Source organism: Heliconius melpomene, chromosome 4 (genome assembly GCF_056956725.1).
Source record: "Heliconius melpomene rosina isolate 202511_hmr_F chromosome 4, ASM5695672v1, whole genome shotgun sequence".
Lineage (NCBI taxonomy): Eukaryota > Metazoa > Arthropoda > Insecta > Lepidoptera > Nymphalidae > Heliconius > Heliconius melpomene.
The window spans coordinates 3993119-4020205 of NC_140392.1; the positions used below are offsets into that span (position 1 = coordinate 3993119).

Genomic DNA, 27087 nt, shown 5'->3' on the forward strand with positions numbered 1-27087 from the left:
GTCATACCATGAAGCTCTTCGAGCGCATGATCGACCTCAGGCTCCGCCGAGAGTGTACTGTCTCTGAGTCTCAGTATGGATTTCAGCCAGGATCGGGCACCATGGACGCCATTTTCGCCCTCAGAACTTTGATGGAGGCATACAGGAAGCGCTGGTTGGATGTCGTGATGCAGGACATGAGAGCCAATGGTCTAACCACCGAGGACGCAAAAGATCGTGCAAAGTGGAGTAGGTTAAGTAGGAAGGCAGACCCCGGTAATAGCCGGGATTAATGCCAGGAAGAAGAAGAAGAAGAATAAAATAAATCTATGAATTTTATAGTTATAATAAGCGATTATATTTATATGTTATGATATAGGACATTTGTACATGTATATGTATAGATGTACATTTAAATGAATAATATCTAAGTTTAACTAAGTCAAACTAAATTAGAAATGCATACATAGTAAGAATAAAATATAAATAATATTTAACATATTTAATATGCATTACAAAATACTGAAATCACATACTTGGAATAATTATTAAATAATTGGCAACATTTGACAAGAGCTCACGTCACACCTCAGCTGTTTCATATGGACTAAGTACACAAATTGTGTACAAAATATAAATTTGTCATTTGACATTAAATATATTGTAACATTCACTTGCTTGATTTTATTGTATTAAAAGTTTTTTTGTATAGCACATTTTTTTATTTTCCATCTGAAAATTATTGAAGTTGTTTGTTATTTTGAACGAAGTATTACTTAAATTGCCATTTTGAAAAATCACTGCTTAATTTTCTTTCACATCTATTAGTGTTAAGTGTTGCTAGAACACAAATTAAGATTGAATTGATTTAACACTTATATTTATATAACAAACAATTATTAAATAATATCAAATTTTGATATGTATTTTATTGTTGTTTTTATATTTTTGTTAAAGTTAATTTTTATTAAAATAATAATGTTATGAAGTATTTATTATTCATCTGAATAATACAAAAGGTAGTCGATGTTTATTTTTATAGTAGCAACACCATCTGCTACAAGTTTGCGCATGCGCCGAATGGCGATATTTTCAGTGAATATTCTTTGAAATAATATTTTTTAACTATGAAATTTTATCGGTAAATGGTGTACATTTAGGTAATGTTTTAAAATATATAATTTTGTTGTTGAAATTTCTAAAAATTTGTATTCACAAATTACAGTTATAAAAGTGACTAAAGTGTACCATTGGTGGCCATTACAAAACCTAAACTTTTTTATCAGGACAAATGTCCATTTGATGTTTCGGCGACGTTGTGAAGCTAATCACGATTTACATACTGTTTTTCTCCAGTTACTTCTCTAACCGTGTATAATACTGTGAAATTTAATACAATGAATCCTCTTATTATTTTTGCTACAATATGATTAGTGCCGACAGATAATTTTATTTGGGTTGACTTCCCACATCGAAGAGGAGCTGTCAGTTGTTAGGTTTTTCCGATTGTTTCCCCCTTTAAGCATCGATAAAAGTTGTTAAGTTGAAAAACAACACGCCCTTTGTATAAATTAAATAGATGTCTTAGTAAAAGTTATTACCACCTACATAGCTTGTTGTTACTCTTCAGTGAACATAACATTGGCACGGCGACCCACAAACGTATTAGTTACTTTCCGGGTGATTTGTATCGAAAATTATCAGCAAATATTATCATTTTCGTAATAGAATAGCTATCATTATTTTTTTTCTGATAATTAAACAGTCACCTCGCAAGTCGCCGAAACATCTGTATTGTGGTTGCAGTGTGACAAAAATGATTTTGAGATAAATTCTATTTAGTGTAGTGATTATTGTGTTATAGAAGCAATAAAAATTGAAATATATTAAAAGTGTTTCGTGTGGATTGTTGGTGTGTCGTGTGGTATGGCGAGATTGGCGTGCAGTGTTTGGAGGCTGTGACATGGACTGCGGCGTGGTGTGGCCCCGATTGACAGCGGGCACTAGGAGTGATCTTGGGTGTTGGGCTTAGTGCCTGCACAATATAACAAGTATTATGAATAAGCGTGAGGGTAACAAGGACAAGGAACGTCAGAGCGACGATAAAAGAACTTCCACGTAAGGATATTTTACTTATAATTACTAGAGAACCTATAGAAATTTGCTAGTTATTTTGGTCAATAGTTCAAATGACATGGTGACAGGATCACACTAGTGCTTAGTTTGCACTTGTAGCTTCCATGTATCTGACATACACCTTTATTCTGAATTATTTTTAAAGATTAGTTTTTATATTATCTTTTTTTAATAATTCCTGGCTATGTAAAATAGTTTCTACATATTATGTATAATTACTATATTTGGTACATGTGTATTGCTAATAAATTAATAATACTTTTTCAAAATAGATATAGTATCAAGGCTTGTTAAAACTTCTATTTTGTTGGTATATTATAAATTATAATTTTGTAATGCAACTACTTAAATAATCTAGTGGAAAAGTATTTTATAATGTTTACTCTTTATCTGTGATGCTTGAGATATGTTACTATTGTTGTCTGATGGCTAATAAAATTAATTTCACATGATTTAAAGTGGGTAAGGGTTATAATAATTTGTTACACTTTGTTCACACATTCTTTGTAATTATTACATATATATTATTATAGACACTTTTATTAACACAATTGAGTTATATTAACAAAATAGTCTATTTAAAATTTAGCAAGTTTTATCATTAATTAAATTTATTGTTTCAGTTTAAATTTGTAATTATTCCTTCCATAATATTGGTTTATAACCTAATATACACAAGGTTTATAACCTAAGTTTTTCATTATTACTGTAAACACAGCTTTTTTATTTATTTATCAATTGCATTCAATTTAAATTTACATTACAGTTATACATGTAGTATAAAAAATAAAATATACTTGTAATTAACCCACTATGAATGAAGTGAGCATTTTTTACAGTTACAACAAGGTAGATATATCATAGAAAATTTAATGTAATTTTTTATACTGCGATCCTTCAGACAGGTTTTTAATCAAAATTGAAAAATATCCATATTATGAGAATTGCAGATTACATATATTGATACCTTATTTTGTAAAATGCTAACTCCATGTCTGAACTTTACAAGACTCCGAAATCATTATATTATTTGTTAGATCACTTATTAACAAGATTTATGATGCTAACAAGAGTTAGGTAATAATAGGTGAGCAAGGTATTAATAGGTAAGGTCTGCAAGTTTCTTGATAGTTCATGTAACTGTTGTTCATTATCTTTATAAAATAATTAATCCACTGTCCCTACAAACATGCACCATAGGGCAAACCATAGTCATGTTTGTACTCATATATCATGCCTTTACCAGTATAATATTAAATTCAATGCTGCAACTCACCATTTCTACACCCACTTCTAAAAATTCTTAGATATGAGACACCCAATCTCACTTACAATTAAATTTACTTTAAGCAGGTTGTAAGCAATTCTACCTCTTATTAATTAATTTATATTCATATATATTTCTGTAATCTTTTACTTACCATTTATTTTTTATTTTTTTATTTACATAGTTCATAACGCTGAAAATAAAGTAACAATTGAATTATTATTAATATTACAAATAATAATATTTGTTAACATATATTGAGATGTGGCAACATCACAATGATTATCTTTAAAAAGATTATTTTATCACACTTTCAGTATGTATGTAAATTGTGTTATCTCTATTACTATAAAAATATTGGCACTAGTTGATTTGTTTGTTTAACTTTTCTTAATTATGATAAAGAATACTAGTGTATGTACTAGAATAAAAAATGTACCTATATATTTATTTCATTTTCATAGTTTTTAGTTTAAGGTAAATTGAGTAGTCAATTTAAAGAAAATAAATGAAAAAGTAAATTATGTCTCGTCTCTTCTGTCTCTCTCCTCTACTCTTGTCAACATTGTCTTCAAGTCTATAAGTCTTCAATACCTGATTATTGAAGATAGACTACACAATTTTCAAGTAAAGTCTGTTGCAACTACTAGTTAAGTTGATACTTATCTTTGCTTTATCAAACTTTTGTATCTCCCTACAATGAGCTGACCCTTAAAAGTCACAGTTCCGCTGGAAACAATGTCCATGTATAACCTATATGGTGAATCACTAAACGTAAACATCTTGTCTCACAGTACCCTTGATAATAGCTCTTAATAAAAATAGCTTATCTGCTAATATGTTATTGTATTACATTCAACATATTGTGCTAGTGTAGAGAATCATTAAGGAGTGTAGGGCTGACATTTTTCAGAAATTCCCTGGATTTGAACTAGTTTAGAAAGTGTCTGTGGGCCATTCGGGAGAAATTTGGTGAAAACCTGGACATATAGTATAAGAAGAATGCCAAATTGTGTGATAGTATGTAGTTCATTTTATTATTTAAAGAGTAAAATAATTAGGTACTTTGTTTTGTATTTGGTGGTGAAAAGAAGTGTTCCTAATTATATAAGTTAGCAGATTACCTTTGAAAGAAAAGAGTGTATTTTTTATTAAGGCATAATTGAATTACTTGAGTATTTCATTTGTTATGTTGTAAGTTAAGACAAATTTTGGGTTAATTAATTGCAAAAAAATGAGAGAATAAATAGAAATTTAATGATGAAGAAACAATCTTTCTTATTGTAAAAAACTATCACACAAATGTTTGGGCTTTCTTAAACATTTCTTGATCATCAGTAATTGAGCTAATGGCAGCCCTAAGTATAGCTAACAATTCAAAGTACTTTACTTCATTGATATTATGAGTTTTCAGTGAAATCTCGTGAGCCATGTTTGTCAAAGCAAAATTGACAAGTGAATCTGACAGTGATATAGTACATAAAATACAATGAAAATGTTTTCCGGTCACAATTTGGAAATATTACTTTGTATTAAAACTTGTTATGCATAGAAAATTGTAAGTATTTAGGTAACCTCAATTGTTTTTACTGTTATTGCAACAGTTTTCGTTAATATGTAATAGGTTATATGCATTATTATACATTTAAATTTAGTACGCTCTTATTGTAACTGCAATTTGTTTAATTGTTACGTATAACAAATATTTCTCATGTTTTTATATAATCTGTGCTGATTTAGGTCATAATTTACAATTTACTCACAAAAAGTATATTTATAACCTAATTAAAATAGATATTTAGCGTATAACTTTACATTGATAATAGTTATTAAATTTGTCTGATGGAAGTGCAGCAAACTTTCACTTTTAGACTCAATGCCAATAACGGTTGGGTATGATTCATTGCAGTCAATGTACACTGCTTCATTATGGTATATTACATTCTGTTTATTTTCTCCTAATATTGTAGTTCTTTTTTTCTAATATACTTTTTACAGTATAAATTCAATTATTATTATTTTCTTATTGATTATACTATTTGGTATTTTACACCAATATAATGACATTAATATTAAACATATAATTATTCAATTTAAATGTCAAATTTCAAATTAAATATGTATTTTTATAAAATAAATGTTGTAAATACTGGCTGGAATAACTGACTAAATACTAAAATATTCTACTTGTAGTTTTGCATAGTTTAGCTTTAATTAATAAGCATTGTTTTTAACTGGAGATTTTTAGTGGAATATTAGGCAAATTGTTAATAATAAACATATAATAATATTTTATTCCTGTGGAAACTTCATTTACTTAGTAGTACTTACTTACTAAAGGAATATAATATAGTTAAGATTACAAACTTTTGCAAAATGGTTTTTAAACAACCCAAGCATATTTTTGAGTGATTAAAATACAAAAAGAACATTTATACTTAAAGATAAAATAATTACTTGTAGTAATAATGCATGTAAATTATAAAATTAGCTTTTCTTTTCATAGTTTTAATAATAAACAGTATTTATTAATAACACAAAATAATACTTTTATTTTGTGTTATTAATAAATTGTAATATAACTAACCATAAAAAAAATAAAACCAACAATTGTAATAAATTTCTATTATTTAAAACCTTAAATTGTATTTGAATTTGGGTTCATGAATTATTTAATTATTATTTTACTTATATGTTTATAAATATATTATTTAAACTTTTGTATGTTGTCCAGTTATACATATTTATTAATAATTATTTAATACTTATTTATTTACACCAAATAATATTGTAACTTTCCTCAAACACAAATACAAACAGATAGGCTGACACATATATGAGATTGAGATATTCTTTCTTTCTCACATTTGCTCTACAGACCTAACCTTGAATGAATGGATGTCAGTGAACTTGCCCTGCCCAATCATGTGTCATTAGACTTGATAGCAACATATGAATATATACATATTGATACATAATGTGAGGCCCTTGTGGCACAGCATCTGACTGTGAATGTGATGGTGGTGGGTTCAATTCCCACTTGATGCAATGAATTAAATATTTTAATTTCCAAAATTGTCTGGTTCGTGGGAAATGGAATATCTTAACACTAGGTTCTCTTTGTCTATCCTGCTATATGCGGGATACGGTGTAAGCTTTATTATATTATTGTTATTATGAATATACCAATTAAGTAGAATATTCAAAAGTATAGGGAGCATAAACATTATATTATTATGTCAATACAAATTGTTATATAAGTACATTTTTGTAAGAAATGTAATACTTTTAAATAACTTTGACTTTTAAATGTAGTAGACTATTTATAATATTCAAATATTCATGCTTAAGTTGTAACAAAACATTAATTGGAATAACTTTGTTTATGGTCAACTGTTCTTTTGTTTGTTTTTGTTTATAGTACTATGAAATTCATTGTCAAGTTTAAAATTAGATGATATTAACACCAAATATTAATTTAGGACCTTAGCGCTATTATAATAGAGGGGAAATTACTAAATTACAATGCATAACACATTTTTGGCTACCATTCTAATGTTGTGTATTCACTAAATTCAATGTGTAAAATAATGATCATATGAATTTATTGTTCAGAAATTAAATGTCTCAATGGTGGGCTGTGGAAGACTAATGGCCTATGGGTATGGAAATTTTGTGTTTTTATTTTCTTTCACAAATACTAAAGGAAAACTATAACTAAAATATTTAACCGACCTCATTGACAATGTTTTTCCTTTACACTTAAGTACCTAGTAGCATAGGTGCCGAGGTTCGGCCAAAATTTTTGTTCGTACATCGGTCGGTATGTTACGCACAAGAAGCTAGTAACACGCTATGCACTAATTATTCATCTGTGACAGATAGCTCTTGTACTATGTGCTTTTTGCGATTTAATCGTATGTTATAAGGGTGTTTGCACACTTGCAGCGCGACTGGCGCGGTGGGTGGGCGTGGCGTTGGCGGAAGCAGCGCAATGCACACGTCGCGGCACTCCGTCACGTCGTCCTCGGGCGTCCTTATGGTGGGGCCCAACTTCCGCGTCGGCAAAAAGATCGGCTGCGGAAACTTCGGCGAATTGAGGCTTGGTGAGATGCTAATGTCCATACTAATGTTTGAAATCTACTATGTATATTTATAATGAAAATATTTTTTATATCCTTCTCGTACCCTAAGGGGCATCGATGACGATAATTAACTATACAAATATATACATTTAGTCAAGGGGAATATTTACAAGATATATAAGACTGTAGTCTGTATATATTTAAGATACGCGGTTTTGACGTAACAAACTGGTATATAAAAAAACCACGCGACATTTAATCACGTCGTCTCCGGGCGTCCTTATATTCGGGCCCGTTCTCTCTTTTTGTCGACTTCCGCGGCAAAAAGATCGTCTGCGGAAACTTTGACGAATTGAAGGCTCGGTGAGATGCTAATGTCCATATTAATGTTAAAAAAACAATCTAACTTTATAATAAAAACATTTCTCATATCTTTCTCGTGCTCGAGTAGTAAACGTAACTATAACTATATATCTTCTGAGGTGGTATATACAAGATAGATGTATAAGACACTATATTTAAGACACTAGGATTTCGTAAATTTAAATAAGACCATCCGTGGCGCATGGGCAAAAATGTTCGACTATGAACTCGACAGCTTGTGGGTTCGATTTCCACTCGAGGAGATGAAACATTTAATATTTTGGCGGCGTTAAGTTCCCCCATTCAACACGCCATGCTTCTAGAATTCTACGGAAATTGGGGGACGGAATGTCCTTAACACTAGGTTCCCTCTGTCTACCCTGCCGTGTTCGGGATTCAGCGTGAACCTCAAAAAAATACATTATCCATACAACTAAAATAGTAAAGTTATTTAAATTAACAAACGCACATTGATAATCAAAATCTAAGACCTTCAATCTACATGGTCGTTTAAATAATTACAAAACCTAAGCAGCACAGTACAGTATGGTGAACAAGTCGTGGCCCACTGAAGTTAGGTTTTCTGAACTTTTGCGCTATGTTGTTCAAGGAAGAATATAATCAAAACTAAGAAAAATTCTTAAACAAAATCTGCGCAGTGATCTACAGCTAACTTCAAAGCGACCACAACTTGTTGGCCGTACTGTACAGCTAAGGATAAATAACGAACTGGACGCAGGTGTTTCAAATGATATCGTCGTACGAAATGCATGGCTATTATAAGCTGGGAGTGTGAACCACTTGTCGACACCCGTTTGTTACTCGATTTAAGATTTCTTGTCATCTTGCGTACGTTCATTCGTTCTTTTGGTTAATTGAACAACGGATAATTGTTTTTTTAACGGTAAATTTATAAAAAAATAGAAAGTTTTAATTAAATTTGCTTTGTTTAAGTTAGTACTTGTACTATGTGAAAAATATTTTTCCATTGAAGAAAATCCTAATTAAGGCCGTTATGGTGACAGCATGTGGCTGTAAACGTTAGTGTTTGTGGGTTCGATCCCCGCTTGAGGAAATTTATTGGTCTATTTCTTACCACTATATCACGACAAAAAAAAAAAAAAAAAAGCATATTATTCAAAGTTTCACAAATATTTATTCCAATCCAGTATTATTTCAAATGACATAACAACAATGTTTGATGTCATTTTTTTTTTATTCTGAGGTTTACAAAACAACCTTAGCCGAGTTTGGAGTCAATTGATTTAGCAATTTGTTTTTGCGTCTTTACTCTACTAAGATTCTTAAGGTTATCTTAATAAGTGAGGCCAGTCGTGGCGCAGGGGCTTAAGCATGTGACTGTAAATGCGACAGGTTGTGGGTTCGATTTCCACTCGAGGTAATGAAATATTTAATATTGCTATCTTTTTCACTCTGGTGTAGAAGTGTGGCGTTGAATTCCGCCACTGAATACTCAGTGCCTCCAAAATTCGGCGAAAAATGGAGAACGGAGTGTCTTAACGCGAGGTTACCTCTGCCTACCCTGCTGTGTGCGGCAGGTATGCTACAGCATAAACTATAAAAAAAAAATCTTAATACAAATCAATAAATTAATAATATATGGAAGCTTTGTTTATATCTTGCAATATTAAGAAAGCTTAATAAAAATCGAAAATTTAAATCAATATCACTTTTAAATGTTACTTTCATTAAAGTATATTATATTACCTTATTTGGGCATTTTTTATTGTACTTGCTTATTTATAATCGCATAAAGTAAAAGCGTGAGTGCAACGTGCATCGTATGAATCATTTCTATATAGCTTTTTGTGAAAGGATATTTAGAAGAATGTTATAGGAGTCGAAGCTAAAAATATGATAAAAATCGAAGCTAAAAATTGTTGGACTAATATCAAAGGAATTTTTGTTTTGCATTATATATATTATATTGGTAGGTACGAGTACGTGTGAGTCACTTGATTATTTCCGAGTTCGATAAACTTTTAGACGTATTCGTTGGTAAAGTAATTAAATGCACTGAAATTCTTACACGCTTTCTTTCAACTGAGATAGAAGTTATTTGAATTTAATGACAGATTGATTTTTTTTTAATATAGAGTAGAGAGTAGAACTTCATATTCTCCGTTCTCTCCTCAATCGTCCTGTTCTAAGATACATTTGCATGAAGGTGCTCGAACAAAAAGCGATAATTTATCTAATTAAATAGTTTAAAATACCTAAGTGTTTACATGTAGAATGATAAATATAAACATTTCCTCGAAGGAGAAACCGACTTCACAAATGTCGCATGTACATTCATAAACAATTAATTAATATTCCTTTATAATGAATACTAAAATACCTAATAACTTGAAATGTAACGATGTTTAAAATGATACTATTATAGTAGTTTATAACTGGGTAGACAGAGAGAACCCTGGAAGCTAGTGTTAAAACATTCCCCATTTTCTGTTGAATTCTGGAGATTGATCGTGCGTATCGAGTGACAGAATTCAACGCCGTGGTTTGCCTCGGTATTAGAGCTACAAACATATTAAATATTTAATTTCCTTTCTTTTTCTGTATAAGGGAAAATGCTGTCATTACTTATTAGTAGGTAATTGTCATGAAATAGTGATGTCTTATTATATAGTGATGTGTAATTTAGTATAATTGAAGTAATGTAAAAATGATTAAATCCATCATTTGACAGTGTCATTTAACACACGTTTAAAAGGAATAAACAAAGTATATTATTATTGGAAATTTATATATAAACGCAGATTAAACCGTCGATATACCAATTTGACCTTACACACGCACGTAATCACCTACGCAATAAGGTTTCGTATCGCTTATATCACCTGAGAACTTGTATGGCTGCAACATGGGAATTGGATTTGAACCGACGTCATCTTAAATGTCATTATATCACGCACATGTGACGATATGTGATGGAGTTATTTAAAAAAAAAACAGCTTCACGCTATAACCCCATACAGGAGGGTAAGCAGAGGGAACGTAGTGTTAAGACATTCCGTTCCCCATTTTCTGTCGAAATATTACAGACATTCCGTGTTGAGTGGCGAAACTCAACGCCGGGTTATTGCCTTGGCGAAGAGATGAACATATCAAGGAATAATAATTCATTCTCTCGAGTGGATATGAATTAATTACCATCGCGATACAATCACAGCCTTGTGCCCCTGCCCCAATACGTCTTCAACATTTACTTTGAAAGTCATATAGAAGTAACACATTGATTTGGGGCTTTTAAAATAATCCCGACCGGTGGAACGGGCGAGGACCTTCATTGTAATTTGGAGTTATTAAGAAGGATGAGTCTGCGCTTTTTTTTCGCACGCTAATTCAATTATAACTAATTTTAATAATAACTTTTCCGTTAACACAGAAAAAGTTTTAATATTTTATTCTTAGCTTCACACTGTATCACAAATATAGAAACTTGACAACCTAGTGTTATGACACTCTGTTTCCAATAAGACACTTCGATCCCTCACTTTTCGCCCAATTTTGAAGACGTTTTGGGTGGCGGAACTCAACTTTGCCATGCTAGAGCGAAAAAATGAAACTTTTAAATATTTCAATTCCTCGAACGACAATTGGACCTGTCTCAACTTGTCTCACAGTTCACAGTCGCTTGTTTGTGCCCCTCCGCCACGACTGGCCTCAGTTCATTATATGTTTTTTTCTTGCCAGACTTCTTTAGATCATTCTAACACGTATTTCCTCTTACATTCTGTTTAGTTTGTATTGAATTTATTAATCTGTAAATATAAAACGATATTTACAACTATTGTTATTACATAAGTTAACTTATATTATTTACGCGAACCTAACGAAATTGCTACGTGTTCGGCAAACATTTGTTTTATCTTTGTCTATTACAAATATAAACAATTTACGTTACACTTGCCCGTTTGTTTCACTAGGTTCTAACACCCGTATTTAGAAATCTCTCTCAAGTCCGAGATCGATCTTGAGACAGCGTTTATTATTCATATTGTGTAATTTATGAATGAAAACTGCATCTCAAGATCGGTCTCCGGCTTGAGATCCGTAGACACGCTATACGTAAATAAAGAATCCGCGTCATAAATATTATTGAGAATAAAACTGTGACCTCAATGTGTGGCAGTGGGGCAGGGGTCAGATTATATCGATCCCCATTCGCGTCGTGTGACATAATTCTTTGTATCTTTATCAGGTGTCATTATCATCTCATATGAGGCTTATTTGGCACAAACCGGTCATTTGTTTTCTACGTCCATTAATGACATTCACAGATGAATAATTATATTGAAATTTGTTACGATTCGGTTAACTTCTCGTACGACCCATGGATTGGTTATACATTACTTAGTAAAAACTACTGAACTAACTTAGATCAAACTTTTACAGTTTTATAACTTACACGTCAGAATAAAACATAAGTAGGCTACAATTTATGTAAGATTTTGTATAATTTAGAAGCCGCGTATCTTATATAATTTTTTATTTTTTCTTATACATAGGTCTATTATGCCGCTTATAATTAAGACATTTCATGGGTTGTCCCAGTGGGTGGGTGTAGTTAAAAGATTTAAATTTACAACTTGCTTCTATTGTAATACTATGGTTACAACACGCACTTAACACTAAATATATATTTTTAGCTTCAAGCTGTATTTCGCATATAGTAGGGGAGGCAGAAGGAACCTAATTATATATATTTCACATTACCTTATTCAACTTTAAAACGATAATAAATATCAAAAATCTACCTTAACATTATTCTAAAATAGTAGTAAATAATTCAAGTCAATATCATTAAAGGAATTAATATCAAAACGTGTTTTCCTTGCCAATTTCACAAAACAAGATCTAAAAAAAGAAATGTTGGTTTCAATAAGAACCTTGATGTGTTGAGAGCGTTATAAATAAATATAAGTATATATTTATATTTTTTATATGAATTTCTATATATGAATACATTAATGTATAATCCTTAGGGTTTATAAAGAAGACTAAAAAGCTTTTTTTTTTATTTACAAAGTAAATGAAAACATTACTGTAGAAATAAAAGATAACTTTGCACGTGCAAGCACGTGTTTGTTTCATATTGTCCTAGAGGTGGTTCAAAATTGTTCTCTTAAATATACAGCTTCTATGTCGATATAAAAATGTGACATTTTTATTTTTTACTATTTACAGGAGAATTTAAATTTATTTATCGTTGCTAAGAAAATGAAAATGTCACCCTATAATCCTGCAATAATGATAAGAAATCATACGTAAGACTGTAAACTGTTTTCCAACTACTACTGTATTTTATGTACTATATATGACGTATTTATTAAGAGAACGTTTAAATATTTGAACGTAAGGGGGAGTTGAACCTGCGCTTCCTAAACCGCCCATGTGCTCCAATTCTTAAAAATATTTAATATATTACTTAACTCGTATGTATACCACACTTAGTTTGTAGGTTAAGTCTTCTTCTTCCTGGCATTAATCCCGGCTATTACCAGGGTCTGCCTTCCTACTTAACCTACTCCACTTTGCACGATCTTTTGCATCCTCGGTGGTTAGACCATTGGCTCTCATGTCCTGCATCACGACATCCAACCAGCGCTTCCTTGGGCGTCCGGGAGGTCGCGCCCCAGGAACTAGTATAGCAAGGCACTTGCGTCCGACATAGTTCTTAGGCCGGCGCGTAACGTGGCCAAACCATCTCAAGCGACGCTCTTGGAGCTTATCCGCTACGTCACGGACCCCAAGACTACCTCGAATGAATGTGTTGCGTATGCGGTCAGACCGCGTTACGCCGCACATCCACCTCAGCATCTTCATTTCCGTGACGTGAAGCTCCAGAGTGTGCCGAGATAGTGCTGGCCAGCATTCGCTGCCGTATAAAAGAACCGGTCGGACGATGCTCTTGTATATCAGCCCCTTGAGCTTGGGCGGTATTCTGCGGTCGCAGACCACACCAGTGACCTCCCGCCATTTGGCCCAGGCAGCGCTTATCCGGCCATGGACATCGTGGTCGATGCCTCCAGACTCGTGCATAACGGATCCAAGGTACCTGAACTTCTCCGACTTAACGGCTGGCTCAGGACCTATAAGGATGGTGCTCGAGTCCCGGCTCCCGCAGGCCATGTACTCTGTCTTCGACACATTTAGTTTAAGACCGCCGTTTTCAAGCGTACCCTTCCAGAGGTTCACTTTACGCTCCAGCGTCAGTCGGTTCTCGGCAATGAGTGCTATGTCGTCGGCATACATCATCAGCCATGGAGGCTGGTCCTGGATGTGAGCCGAGACAGTATCGAGCACTACATTGAACAAGAACGGACTAAGAGCCGAGCCCTGGTGAACCCCCACTGTAATCGGGAAGGGTCTAGTGTCGCCAACAGCAGTCCTAACCATAGAAGCGGAATCGTGGTACATGCCTCTGATAATCTCAATATAGGCCTCAGGGATCCCTTTGGATCGCAATGCCCACCAGATACACTGACGAGGCACACAGTCAAAGGCCTTCTGCAGATCTAAAAAGGCCACGTGCAGAGCTCTCCTTTTTTCCCTGTATGCCTCCATCAAAGTTCTGAGGGCAAAAATGGCGTCCATGGTGCCCGATCCTGGCTGAAATCCATATTGAGACTCAGAGACAGTACACTCTCGGCGGAGCCTGAGGTCGATCATGCGCTCGAAGAGCTTCATGGTATGACTCATAAGCTTAATGCCCCTATAACTACCACAATCTTGAACACTGCCCCTTCCTTTGTAAATAGGGGTAATGAAGCTAAGCCGCCACTGATGCGGCATCTTACCAGTGTTCAAGATATGGTTAAAAAGGTCAGTAAGCATGAGCACACCAAGAGAGCCCAACGATTTCCACGCTTCGATCGGAATGTCGTCAGGTCCCACCGCTTTTCCGTTCTTCATGCGTCGAAGGCAATTACGTGTTTCGTCTATGGTTATTGGGGCAATAAGTCCGAGGTTAGGCGGTGGGTCGTGATGAAGACTGCATGGGTGCTGAGTATTCAGCAACTCCTGGAAGTAGCTTCTCCACCTCTCCTTCACAGAGTCATGATTACAGAGCAGCGTGCCCTGGAAATCTCTGACGCAAAGACATTTTGCGATATCTTGCGTCACTTTATCCCGGGAACGTGCCAGTTTGTAAATGAGCTTCTGCCCCTCCACAGTTTCAAGTTTATCATACAATGGTGACAAACTCTCACTGCGGGCTCTGGCTACAGCTCTTTTACTGGCACGTTTAGCTACTGTGTACTCCAGTCTGTCTTCAGGAGAGTTAGATTCCTGCCACTTCTTAAAGGCAGCCTTCTTTTCACGAGTCACCTCCTGGACCTCGTCATTCCACCACCATGTCTCCTTGTCGATGACACGTCCTCCCCTAGAAACGCCAAGAACTCGCCTGCCTGCCGCAATGATTGCCGACTGAGCCCGATCCCAAGCGTCCTGAGCAGTCTCGGTGTTAGTCGAAAGATTATGACTTTTCACCTCTGCCAGGAAGTCGGTCTGCATCGGTCCATTCAGCAACCACCACTTGATCCGAGGCCTACGTTTCTCGGCTACTTTCTTCTTCGGAGTGACGTTAAAGTCCATGACAAGAAGACGATGTTGGGCCGTTAGGCTTTCGCCTGGAATGACCTTACAGTTAGTTACCCTGCCCATATGACACCGTCTGGTCAATAAGTAGTCTATTTGAGTTGAGTGGGACCCGCACTTATACGTGATAAGGTGCTGAGAATTCTTTTGGAAGAACGTATTCACGACGGCCAGATCAGACGCAATACAGGTTCTCAGAATGTTTTCTCCCTCTGCATTGCGAAGACCGTGCCCAAAACCCCCGTGAACACGTTCATACGGCTCAGCAGCCTTACCGACGTGCCCGTTCAAGTCCCCCCCAACTAAGACCACTTCGGTACACGGCACAGCAAGTAGCACCCCTTCATACTGCTCCCAGAATGTCTCCTTTTCGGCCGCGCTACATCCCGCCTGGGGAGCATAGGCACTGATTAAGTTTGTGATAACGCCCTCAATCAGTACCCTCACTCGCATCAAGCGGTCGGAGCGACGGTCAACTTCAAGGAGCCCATTCTGAAGCTCTTCAGAAAGCACTACCGCTACACCGTTTCTACCCGAAGGTGACCCAGTGTATATAAGCCGGTAACCCTGTCCGATGTTACGGGACTTATTGCCCTTCCAGCGAGTTTCCTGGAGGAAAGCACACTGGACCCGACGTCTCATGAGTACATCTGCGAGTTCCCTGCATCGTCCGGTTAGAGAGCCAATATTCCACGTTGCAAAGCGGAGTTTCCTTCTGGGTACTCGCGTCTTTAACCATGCCCGTACTTGACACGGTAGCCCTGGCCCACTTATCGCAGGTGTAGGGCGATGTGCCTGCGCGTCGTTTAGCGGCGACGCCCTAGCCGTACCCAGTTTCTTTCTGTGACTTTTCATTATGTCGGCGGATGGCGGTTTTTTACATGGAGCGACTGCCGTCTGACCACCAAAACCCCTTTGTGGGGAAAAACCGGGGGGGAGAGGAAAATAGAAGGGGTAGGATAGGTAAAAGGAGGGAGCTAAGGAAAAGAGGAGGGGAAGGGGGGGGGGGGGTTAGGACACCATTCTTACGGACTGGATGAGGATGTAAGAGTGGCGGCTCGAGGATCCGGGGTCGCGTACCCGTATGCCCACAAACAAATATCGGACAGATATTAGTCAGGCCATCCTCTGGATGCAATGTAGTTTGTAGGTTAAGTATGCTTGTAGAATTAAGTCTTACAATTTATAGTTCAGGACGTAGCAGGATTAAAACCCACGCCCTGTGCGTAAGACGTTTAATCGATCTAATCAATTATGCTCTCCACTGATATAGCTATTGCTAATAATAAACTGTTTCTCTTGAAAGAATATATTTGAGAACAATAAAAGTTGTCAAAAATTACGTCACGCTGCATCCTGCACACAGCAGGGAACCTAGTTAAGTCACCCCGTGCCCCATTTTCCGCTGAATTCTAAAAGGAATTACGGGTTGGGTGGCGGAACTCAACACGGCGTTTTGCGTCGACACAAGAGCGAAGAAATCGAAAAGAACATCAGGCCTACGTGGCCATGGCCTCGGGATTACGTGCCACAAGAATAAAAACTAACCGTCTTTGCAATTATTCAAACAAATATAATATCAATTGTTCCTTCAAGATAACATTGTAGTAAGAAGGTATATCGATGGGTACCTATAGGTACCATTGTTCCATTTAATTTGTCCCCCGATAAGATAGCCGACCATCGAGATTCGATAACGTGGATCTTTACGAGGAACCTTATCTCGAATCGCCAGACTCGTCACGTCACACATGTCAACCAATCAAAGGCGGCATATTGGATATTTAAATTATTAATTATTAATACATTTTAAATATTTGGTACTATTAAAATTGTTATTTTTATCGGGTGCATTTTAGATATTAAATCAGTTGGTACGTTTGTCCCAGTTTAAAGTCATTTAAACATTAATTGACGTTCTTGTGTATGGTACAGTGGTGAAAATGTTGTGTATTTACAGTAAAATTTAAGCTGGAATGCAATGAGTTAATAATTTATTGTAGCGTCACGCTGTATTCCGCGTACTGCAGGGCAGGCAGAAGGAACCTAGTGTTGAGAGCATCCATTCCTCATTTACCGCTGAACTGATGTTTAAAAAGCTTAAATTCTCACACAAATATCCCGTATAGGATGTAATAAAAAGCTCGCTGCATTAGAAATTTAATAAATTTTATTCTTCCTTAGTCAAAATAGAATAGTATATCCGTAATTGTATTTTAATAGCGGCCATCTGTTCATTTGATTATCTTCATATATTTCATGCCAATGCCGTAATCGTTCATAAACACTTTACAAAATGATAATGAAGCGTAAGTTTCTTTAAATACGCCCATACGGATGTTTGTTTGCGTCATTCCCTTTTTTTTTCTTTCAGCTTCATGCTCTATTCCGCATGTAGCAGGATAGGCAAGGGGAGAGCCTAGTGTTAAGATACTCCGCTTCCCACTTTCTGTCAAATTTTCAAGGCATTGGGTGCCGAGTGTCGGAACTTAACGCCGCGTTTAGCTTTGGCACCAGAGCAAACAAACGAAAATGTTAAATATTTCATTTCCGTTTACACGCTTGTGCCTCTGTGACACGACTGGCCTCTTCGTCATTCTAATATATTTATAAAGGTTATGTAAATTTGTAATTTTACCCGGCTAGTTCTAAGACAATTGTTTTGTTTTGCAGGTAAAAATCTATACAACAATGAACATGTAGCGATAAAGATGGAGCCTATGAAGTCCAAGGCTCCACAATTACATCTAGAATATCGATTTTACAAACTATTAGGAACGCACGGTAAGTCTTGACTTGTAATCGATATTATAAACGTTTAATGTGTCGATTTAAAATATTATTTATATTCGTTTTTTATTTATTAAAAATCGATAGTTAATTTTTGTTTTGAGTATAACCTATTGTTCAAATATTTTTAAATTGAGACTTATTTTACTGAATGCCTAAAAGATATGGAAATTAACTCTATTTTATGTTTTTTTTTTCTTAAAAGAAATCACAGATTCTAATAAAGAAAGATCTCAATTGTTAACGTTAACAACAGTAGTTGTAAATAGTGTATGTACACAACGCTCGTCATTGTTTACGCGATACGTGTAGTTTGTGTACGTTCCCAGAAACATTTCATAAGAGTGTAATATTTTCGCTACACTACTGAACGGAATGTTTAGAATACACCTCTTTTTATGTAATTATTAATAAAAATATTATTAGCAATTTAGTGATGACTTAAAAAATTTAAAATTATTACGTAAATATGTTCGAGACAGTTTTAGATTTTCTCGGGCTTATCTTATCTGAAAAAGATAATTGTTTATTATCGTTGTGAGGTAACTTTGTCTAATAGCCGACAGAAAATGCCATTATTTACTTTATAGTGAAATTAATTATGAAAGTTAAGTAATATTATATTCTAAGCCTTAAAAAAATAATGTTTTTAGAGTCTCATTTGTGCTTCAAATATGTTTTGTTATAAAGTAAGAAATGGTATATTTAACTTAAGAATTAAACTAATATTTCATAGAAGTTGTTTTCTAAAAAAAATAGATGATTCATGATGAACGATCAAAAGAAAACTCACGTAATTTAACGCTAGATAAGATTTTTCTTATTCTTAATATAATAAATAAATAATAAATAATTTTGGCCAGAGGGCATACCAAAAGTATACTACTTGGGTACTTGTGGCGGTCGCTACAACGCCATGGTCATGGAGTTGCTAGGACCCTCTTTAGAGGACCTCTTTGTACATTGCGGGAGGAGGTTCAGACTCAAGACGGTCCTTATGATCGCTATGCAATTAGTAAGTTGACGAATACAATACAAACGTTGTACGTAGTAAAGTGTAGGAATAGCGTTTGTCGTCATTTTGTATTTCGTTATTATGAAAAAAATTATATATATACAAAATTTGTTTTCATAAATAATTCAAAAGTTTATTACGTTAAATGATTTAATTGTATAGAACTTAAATTAATTAATTATTAGAATGACTTCGTCATTGAAATACAAAATGAGACCTTCACTAGGTGCGCTATTCCCTATTCACGCGGCAAAGCCTCGCAACACAACACCGCAACCGATATCGAATACGTGGTTACCCCCATTTCGGGAACAAACATAGGTCATGTCGTTGTCATAGCCGCCACAAGCACTTTTTTTTACCCATTGGTTTTTTTAATACATTGCTCTCGCGATTCAATATCGGCTTCTGTGTTGTGTAACAAGCGGTTCGAGAGAGCAATGTTCACTTAAAGTAAGTAGTGTCTAAAACATCTATCTCTTCCTATCTTCCCTGCCTACTTCCCGTGGACCCTTTAGCACCCTCGACGGCGGAAGGCATACCCGAAGTGTACTACTTTGGCCCGTGTGGTAAATACAATGCCTTGGTCATGGAACTGCTCGGTCCGTCGTTAGAGGATTTGTTCGATTTGTGCGGCCGTCGTTTCTCCTTAAAGACTGTATTGATGATCGCTATGCAGCTGGTGAGTTTTTGCTAATATTAATAGTTTTTTAATTTCCCTTTGAAAGTTTAAAATATATGTTTTAGTATAATTTAGCAACTTTTAATAGGATATTTTTATGGTACTTTTTGACCTAGTTGTGAACGGTTACAGTAATATAGATTTACTGTATTGGAGTTGTTTTGGCACGAATGTATAGCATAGTACCTGCATTAAGAATGAACTCCATACTTTAGTTGGAATAGATAAATTAACATCAATTCGAGCATATCCTTGGATGTTCGTCTTACTTAGTGTTTGATCTATAAAACACTGAAACACTTTACTAATTGTGTTTTAGCCAAGAGAATTAAAAATTGTTTTTTTAATTACAAAACTTATATGAGTTGGAGGCTCCGAACCTTTACTTATAAATTTGATTAATTAAGAATTAGAACAATTCGGTCCAAACACCGCAAGGAAGACGCAACTAATGACTAACTGGTGCCCATCTTTTCCAGTTACATCGCATCGAATATGTCCACACGCGACATCTAATATATCGGGACGTGAAACCCGAGAATTTTTTAATAGGTAGAGCTACGAGTAAAAGAGAAAAAATCATACACATCATTGGTGAGTTTTTGACGTATTGTATCTTATGGACTTGTATTGTGAACGTACCTGTTCATTCATGTTCGTTGACGTAATTTGACACGTTTTTTATTTACACTTTGTATTTTTTTTTGCGTCACGATGTATTCAGCTCATGACAGGGTAGGCAGAGGGAATCTAGTGTTAAATCACTCCGATCCCCCATTTTCCGTCAAATTCTGTAGGCATTGCGTTTGCGTGTTGAATGGCGCAACTCAACCATGCGCTTTGTTTCGAAACCAGAACGAAGAAAATGGATATATTAAATATTTCATTTCCTCGATTGGGAATCGAACCCATAACCTGTCGCGTTTACAGTCTTACTTTACTTACGTCACGACTGGCCTCGTTTATACTTATGCTACATACATTCAAAATATTTAACTTCTGTATGAGTCGAAACAACTTTTATTGTAAGTGCTAGGGACTAAGCGCATAAATTAAAAAAATATTAAACTATGACTCATCTTAAATTATATAAAGTCTATAATCACAAATACAATTGATAATGACGTACGGTTTATAGTAAGAGATTATTTTTTAATTCAATGCCTCGTTTAGTCGTATAATTATAAATAATATATATATATAACACATAAATCTAGAAATGTAAAGGAACCTTTGGACTGTCAGCGTAAACGTCATAGCGGTCGTGACGACTGCTATATTTTATGTATTTTTTTATCAAAAAAAATATAGCAGCCATTAATAACATGTAAGTGTGCCGCCACAAAAAGTGACCCCATAGTTGAATTAACTAGTTCAATGAAACGTGTTGGACGATTAAGTTCCATATAAAGTTGAATTTATAACTGTATTACTGCAAATTATTATAGACGTTATAGATAACATGTAATACATGGCTTATGTACTGATCAGCTTCACGCTGTATCCCGCACACATCAGGATAGGTACAGGGAAAGTAGTGTTAAGGAACTCCGTTTTCCACTCTCCGCCGAGTTTTGACTCTACATTTAGACCAAATCCTATTTTTAATTTGTTAAACGAATGAAAATAATTATAAAATAACTTTGGATTATATTTTCATTGTACTAATTTATGTGGCGCTTGTGTTATATTTCTATTTTTGATTAAACATAATATTAATTGTAGGCTTTTATCCCATATAGTGAAATTAAAAAATAATGTCAGATTTCTTTTTTATACAAGGGATGCCTCTTAATTATCAAAATGAAGAATAAATTAAATTACAGATCCTGTCTACTCCACCGTTAATAAATTTAAAAAATAATATATTCAATAAATTATTTTTTAGTCTATAATATCGTCTAATTTGACATGTTATACAAATCAGTTTCATAATTATATAATTATGCAAAATGGAGGTCAATTCGAGTAAGATAAACATTTCGCCTTCAAAAGGCCCAGTTTTCGCCAATCGATAGCTACTTGGCCTTCGTAATCCCATTATGCACTGCAGACAATATGAACAGCGGACCCTACGTCAGCTGGCTTTCGGTGCTTTTATTTTATTTTTAATAATATATTTAAAAATGATATCATAATTAAACTTGTTTTTTTTTTACATATCTGTTATACATCTATATATATGAAATCGAAAGGTCACTCACTCATCACGAAATCTCAAAAACTACATGTGCTAGGAATCTGAAATTTTGCATAGGAGTTACTTATAGGACGTAGGTGCTCGCTAAGACGGGAATTTGCAATATTCGATTTCTAAGGGGTTGTTTTTGGGGTCGGAAGTTTGTATGAAACTTCGTTACTACAAATGCTAGGAGTCTCAAATTTTGCATAGACGTCACTAGGACGTAGTCATGGAGACAGAAATTGATAATAACATAGTTCACGCGGGTGAAACCGCGAGCGGGCCGCTAGTATATATATAAAATCGAAAGGTCACTCACTCATCACGAAATCTCAGAAACTACATGTGCTAGGAATCTGAAATTTTGCATAGGAGTTACTTATAGGACGTAGGTGCTCGCTAAGACGGGAATTTGCAATATTCGACTTCTAAGGGGTTGTTTTTGGGGTCGAAAGTTTGTATGAAACTTCGTTACTACAAATGCTAAGTCTCAAATTTTGCATAGACGTCACTAGGACGTAGTCATGGAGACAGAAATTAATAATAACATAGTTCACGCGGGTGAAACCGCGAGCGGGCCGCTAGTACATATATATAGTTACCCTACCTATATTTTAGTGAGCAGGTATTTTTTTAGGTTCCTATTGTCTGTTCCGTCTATGTATATTAATTTAATATCATTCGTTTACGTATAAATTATTTAATACCATATTTGAAGATGTTTTTTCGTAAACTTTATTAGGCTAAAAGATATTAAAAATAATGGCACCAAAAAAGCCTTTCTAATATACATAAACCTACATAAATGAAAGCAACCGTATGCGATAATTGATAACGCGATGGAGTACAATATGTGTCGTTAGGTAACACGGTGCATTGAATACGAGTGAGGTAATACTATACGTACGATAGAGAGGTCTGCGGTTGTAATACAGTATAGGTAGCTCTAAGCCTAAGGCTTTACTCGCATTATATTATGTTACTGTTAATGTGCTTGTAAGCGTTTATACGTTTTAAGGGTTACGGTTTTACGGTGTATTCAGCACATGAAGGGAACCTAGTGCTGAGACACTTCCCTTCTCTCCTACCTCGTTACCAGAGCGGGGAATATGAAAATGTATTTCCTTTCCTCCAGTGGGCATCGAACCCACGCTGGCATTTCGTGCTTACTATGACACCATTCAAGACTATTATTCTGTTTAAGTATTTTTATAAATGAAATTTCTCGATTTGGAAAGGTTTTTATAACGTTTAGTGTATATGACTTGATTGTCTCTTATTTTAATTTCTTTTGTTAGTACGTTCCGTGGAAAATAGGATGAACCTCAAAACAATTATAATTTTTAGAGTTCAGGTTTTTCTGAGACTTTAATAAACGAACACCAGAACTAAGCTGCTTCTTAATATGTGATTATTTTTAAAAAGTCTTTTTAGGACGAGAGAAACTTAAATAATAATAGTTGTTGTAAAGTTGTTACGATTTGGAAGGAAGTAAGTAGAGAAAAAAAAGAAAGGAAAGGAGGAAATAAAATATTTAATATTTTTATTTCTTTGCTTTGGTAATCAGGCGAAGCGCAGCGTTGTGTTCCTCCACTCAACACGCAATGCCTTGGAAGGCCAAGGATTCGGAATGTGGGTGATTGTTTGCATGGGGAACTGAGTGTCTTAACACAAGGTTCCCAGGTTCCCTCTGCCTAAACCTGCTATGTGCGGGATACAGCGTTAAGCTATTAGAAAATATTAAATTATGTTTAATTCACACTTTACAAAACTGTACAATATTAACCTTTAACTATGGACGTGATTGTTTTATAACATACATATGGACGTCGGGTCTGTCAGACCAGTGTATTTATTGGTCATATTCCGGCTGTTTTTTAAAGGAAGAAGACAATTTTATGTTTTAGTTTACATGAATAGCCTTAAATCCAACAAAATAAATATAAATAAAATCGCTTTTTATTAAAGTTTACGCATCACAACGATTTAAGTAACTTAAAGTCACAATTTCAGTCTTTGGCCACATGGGATGACTCTTAAGAAAATAATACTATTAAAAAAAGACAGATAATAAAATAAATATTTTTTTAACAAAATATAAAGTCTAACAAATAAAAAAAATAAAGAAATTTCATCTTATGTTATAAAATAAAAATTTTGACAACACCTCAAGTTAAGGTACAATTGAACATCGATACACAATGGCTTTCAACATTGTAGGCTAACAGGACGATTGCAGTCAACATAAGTATGTGTTGTCTTTCTATATATCTTTTGGGGGCAAAGTGTGTACATGTTTTTCAAGAACCCAAAACTATTTTTTTAGCTTCATGTTCAATAAATGATAGATCAGATCGCGAAACGCGAGTCAAAGTCATTCTCAATTCTTACAGTAGTTTAGTACACGAAACGCGTCTTTTTATTTGATAAAGTGCTATTTTCTTTATAAAATGTCGTCGTCCAATTCTTTCGTTTGATGTTGATTATAAAGTACCGATATTTTTGTCCCTGACGTGCTAGGTCGATCATTTTTTTCCATTTTATCATAAAAACTAAAAAAATTGAATCTTTTTTAGGTAAATAATATTTATATTACTAAAATATATAACAAACAATGCAAAATAATATATGATATATAACAATAAAAACATTTGAATACAAATAATACAATTAAAATATTAAAGTATATTTTGTAATATTATAAAAATATATGGCGTTTTGAAATAATTCATGTATGGGAAACATGGACGTCGGGTCTGACAGACCCAGACCCCGTTTAGAAAGTTAAATACTCACGTGTTTTGAACCCAGAGACACAACCACTGCTATCTACATTCATTTTGTCATTAATACGAAAGGTACTGAGAGACTCAGTGGCGGAGGTCACCGAGAAGTGGCCGATTTGTAGAATTCGTAGAACTGTCTGGTCTGTCAGACCCGACGTCCATACTTAAAGGTTAATAATAACCTACAAGTAGAACGGTCGAAACATCACCCATTATGGCCGATTGATAAAGACTGAATCATACCTTTCCAACAATAGCTGTTTCCAAGTATTCTAAGTTCCCTTGTTTGACCGCTTTTTGAGGCGATCGCATTCCCTCGAACTGTCTACACTGCGCGCATAATATAAGTGTTTCACGCTGTTTCCCTCATATTGCAGGATACGTAGGGATTATATAGCTATAAATGAATTATGTATCTATGAATTTAAATGTCATCTCAAGATCGATCTAAGACTTGAAAGCATTTTTTTAAATCCGGGCCAGTATCTATCCAATTCAATTTGCTTCTGTCTCAATTCGAGACACAATATAATGACTAATGGCGAAACTCAACGCCGTACTTTGCTAGAATGGGAAAGTGAAAATGATTCGTTCTTCCGAATGTAGATCAAACCCACAACCGTTGATTGCAAATAAATTTAATACTGCGCAAATTGGAAGGAATTTAAAAAATATATCTTTTGTCATATATAAGTATTAGGCTTTTTTTCTGCTGTTTTTATAATAAATTATCTATAGATAAAAATTAAATTTTTGTTGTATGAGACATTCAATATATTAATAAACCTACTACGTTCAATGGCGGTGTCAAATTATATTAATGTGCCTATTAAATGATTAGAAGAAATTCGAATTATACTTTATATTATAGAAAATATTATTTTTCGTGTGAATTTTAATTACAGGGAAACAACAATCTATCTTAATATATTTTTTTCTCAATAGTAAAAAATATATAAAGATATATTTTTAATTTAAAAGTAAAAGTTTTTGAATGTTATAGGGAATGAGAAAATGCTTATTTTTACTTATACATTTATATGATAGTAATATATGTGATTTTTTCACAGATTTCGGTTTGGCCAAAGAATATATAGACTTAGAGACAAACAAACATATCCCGTACCGGGAGCACAAGTCGCTCACGGGGACTGCGAGATACATGTCAATAAATACACATTTAGGAAAAGGTAAGTACTGCAATATGTGCCGACTAGTGTTGTGCTACATTATAAAAAACAAAAAAAAATAAAAATATATTTCTTTCTTTTTCTACATTTAAAGATCACTCGCTTCTATAACGTTGTTAAATACACAGAATGCAAATGAAGAGCAGTGTCGTTATACTGTATGAGAATTAAAAAGGTCCCTCGAAAGGCGATCGAAACCACAACCGTCGTATATATACCTAAAAAATAATTTCCAGCTCGACTTGCTGATTTAATAATGACCTCATTAGCTAATTGTTTTATAATTTCATATTATATTATTTAAAATTTCTTTTATTGTTTTATTTGTATGCTTTTTAACGTTACACTAATGCGTTGAGATGACGAAACTAATTTCTAAGCATAATTTTTTTTAGTGAAAATTAATTACTGTAACGGTTTTATTATTTTTTTGTAGCCCATTATTTAAATGACTCAAGTATTATTTTTAACTTAATTGCAATGTTTAATGATATTTAGTTTTATAACAGTAATATTTATTCCTTAGTGATTCATAGATTTTATATCCTATTTTTAAAAATGCTTCGATATAAACATATTCTGGTATAATTCTAAAAATTCTAAAAATATCAAAACTGAAATGATTTTCCGATCGATCCTTAAATTTTTACTTTTTACTTTTACTTAAAATATTTATAACACAATTAATCCGTTCCAAGAGTTTAATTTGAAATGTATAAAAATAGCGAATTCTTATTATAACATTTTTATTCCAGAACAATCTAGACGCGACGACCTGGAAGCTCTGGGGCATATGTTTATGTATTTTTTACGTGGTTCCTTACCCTGGCAGGGTTTAAAAGCTGATACACTTAAAGAACGATACCAAAAAATTGGAGATACCAAACGAGCTACTCCTATAGAGGTAATGTATTGGAAGTGTATATTATATATAGAAATAAAGAAATAAACGTTAATCTTCCTTTAAGTCCAGATAATACATTATT

General features: G+C 34.2%; 1 protein-coding gene across 13 annotated transcripts in view; it reads left to right on the forward strand.

Moving 5' to 3' along the window:
* Positions 1–1006: 1006 nt before the first annotated feature.
* gish (casein kinase I gish) overlaps positions 1007–27087 on the forward strand; it is a 40217-nt gene continuing 14136 nt past the window's right edge. For 4 of the 13 annotated variants that reach the window (XM_085208325.1, XM_085208327.1, XM_085208326.1 and 1 more), the window contains exons 1-8: positions 1025–1139; positions 1745–2097; positions 7331–7488; positions 18130–18240; positions 19780–19943; positions 20423–20537; positions 25982–26101; positions 26857–27005. In XM_085208325.1, the coding sequence (XP_085064451.1) occupies positions 2036–2097; positions 7331–7488; positions 18130–18240; positions 19780–19943; positions 20423–20537; positions 25982–26101; positions 26857–27005 (879 nt within the window). In that variant the 5' untranslated portion in view covers positions 1025–1139; positions 1745–2035. Of the gene's footprint in view, positions 1140–1744; positions 2098–6997; positions 7045–7330; positions 7489–18129; positions 18241–19779; positions 19944–20422; positions 20538–25981; positions 26102–26856; positions 27006–27087 lie in introns of those variants that run through there. The other 9 variants (XM_085208320.1, XM_085208315.1, XM_085208324.1 and 6 more) reach the window with 5 other exon arrangements.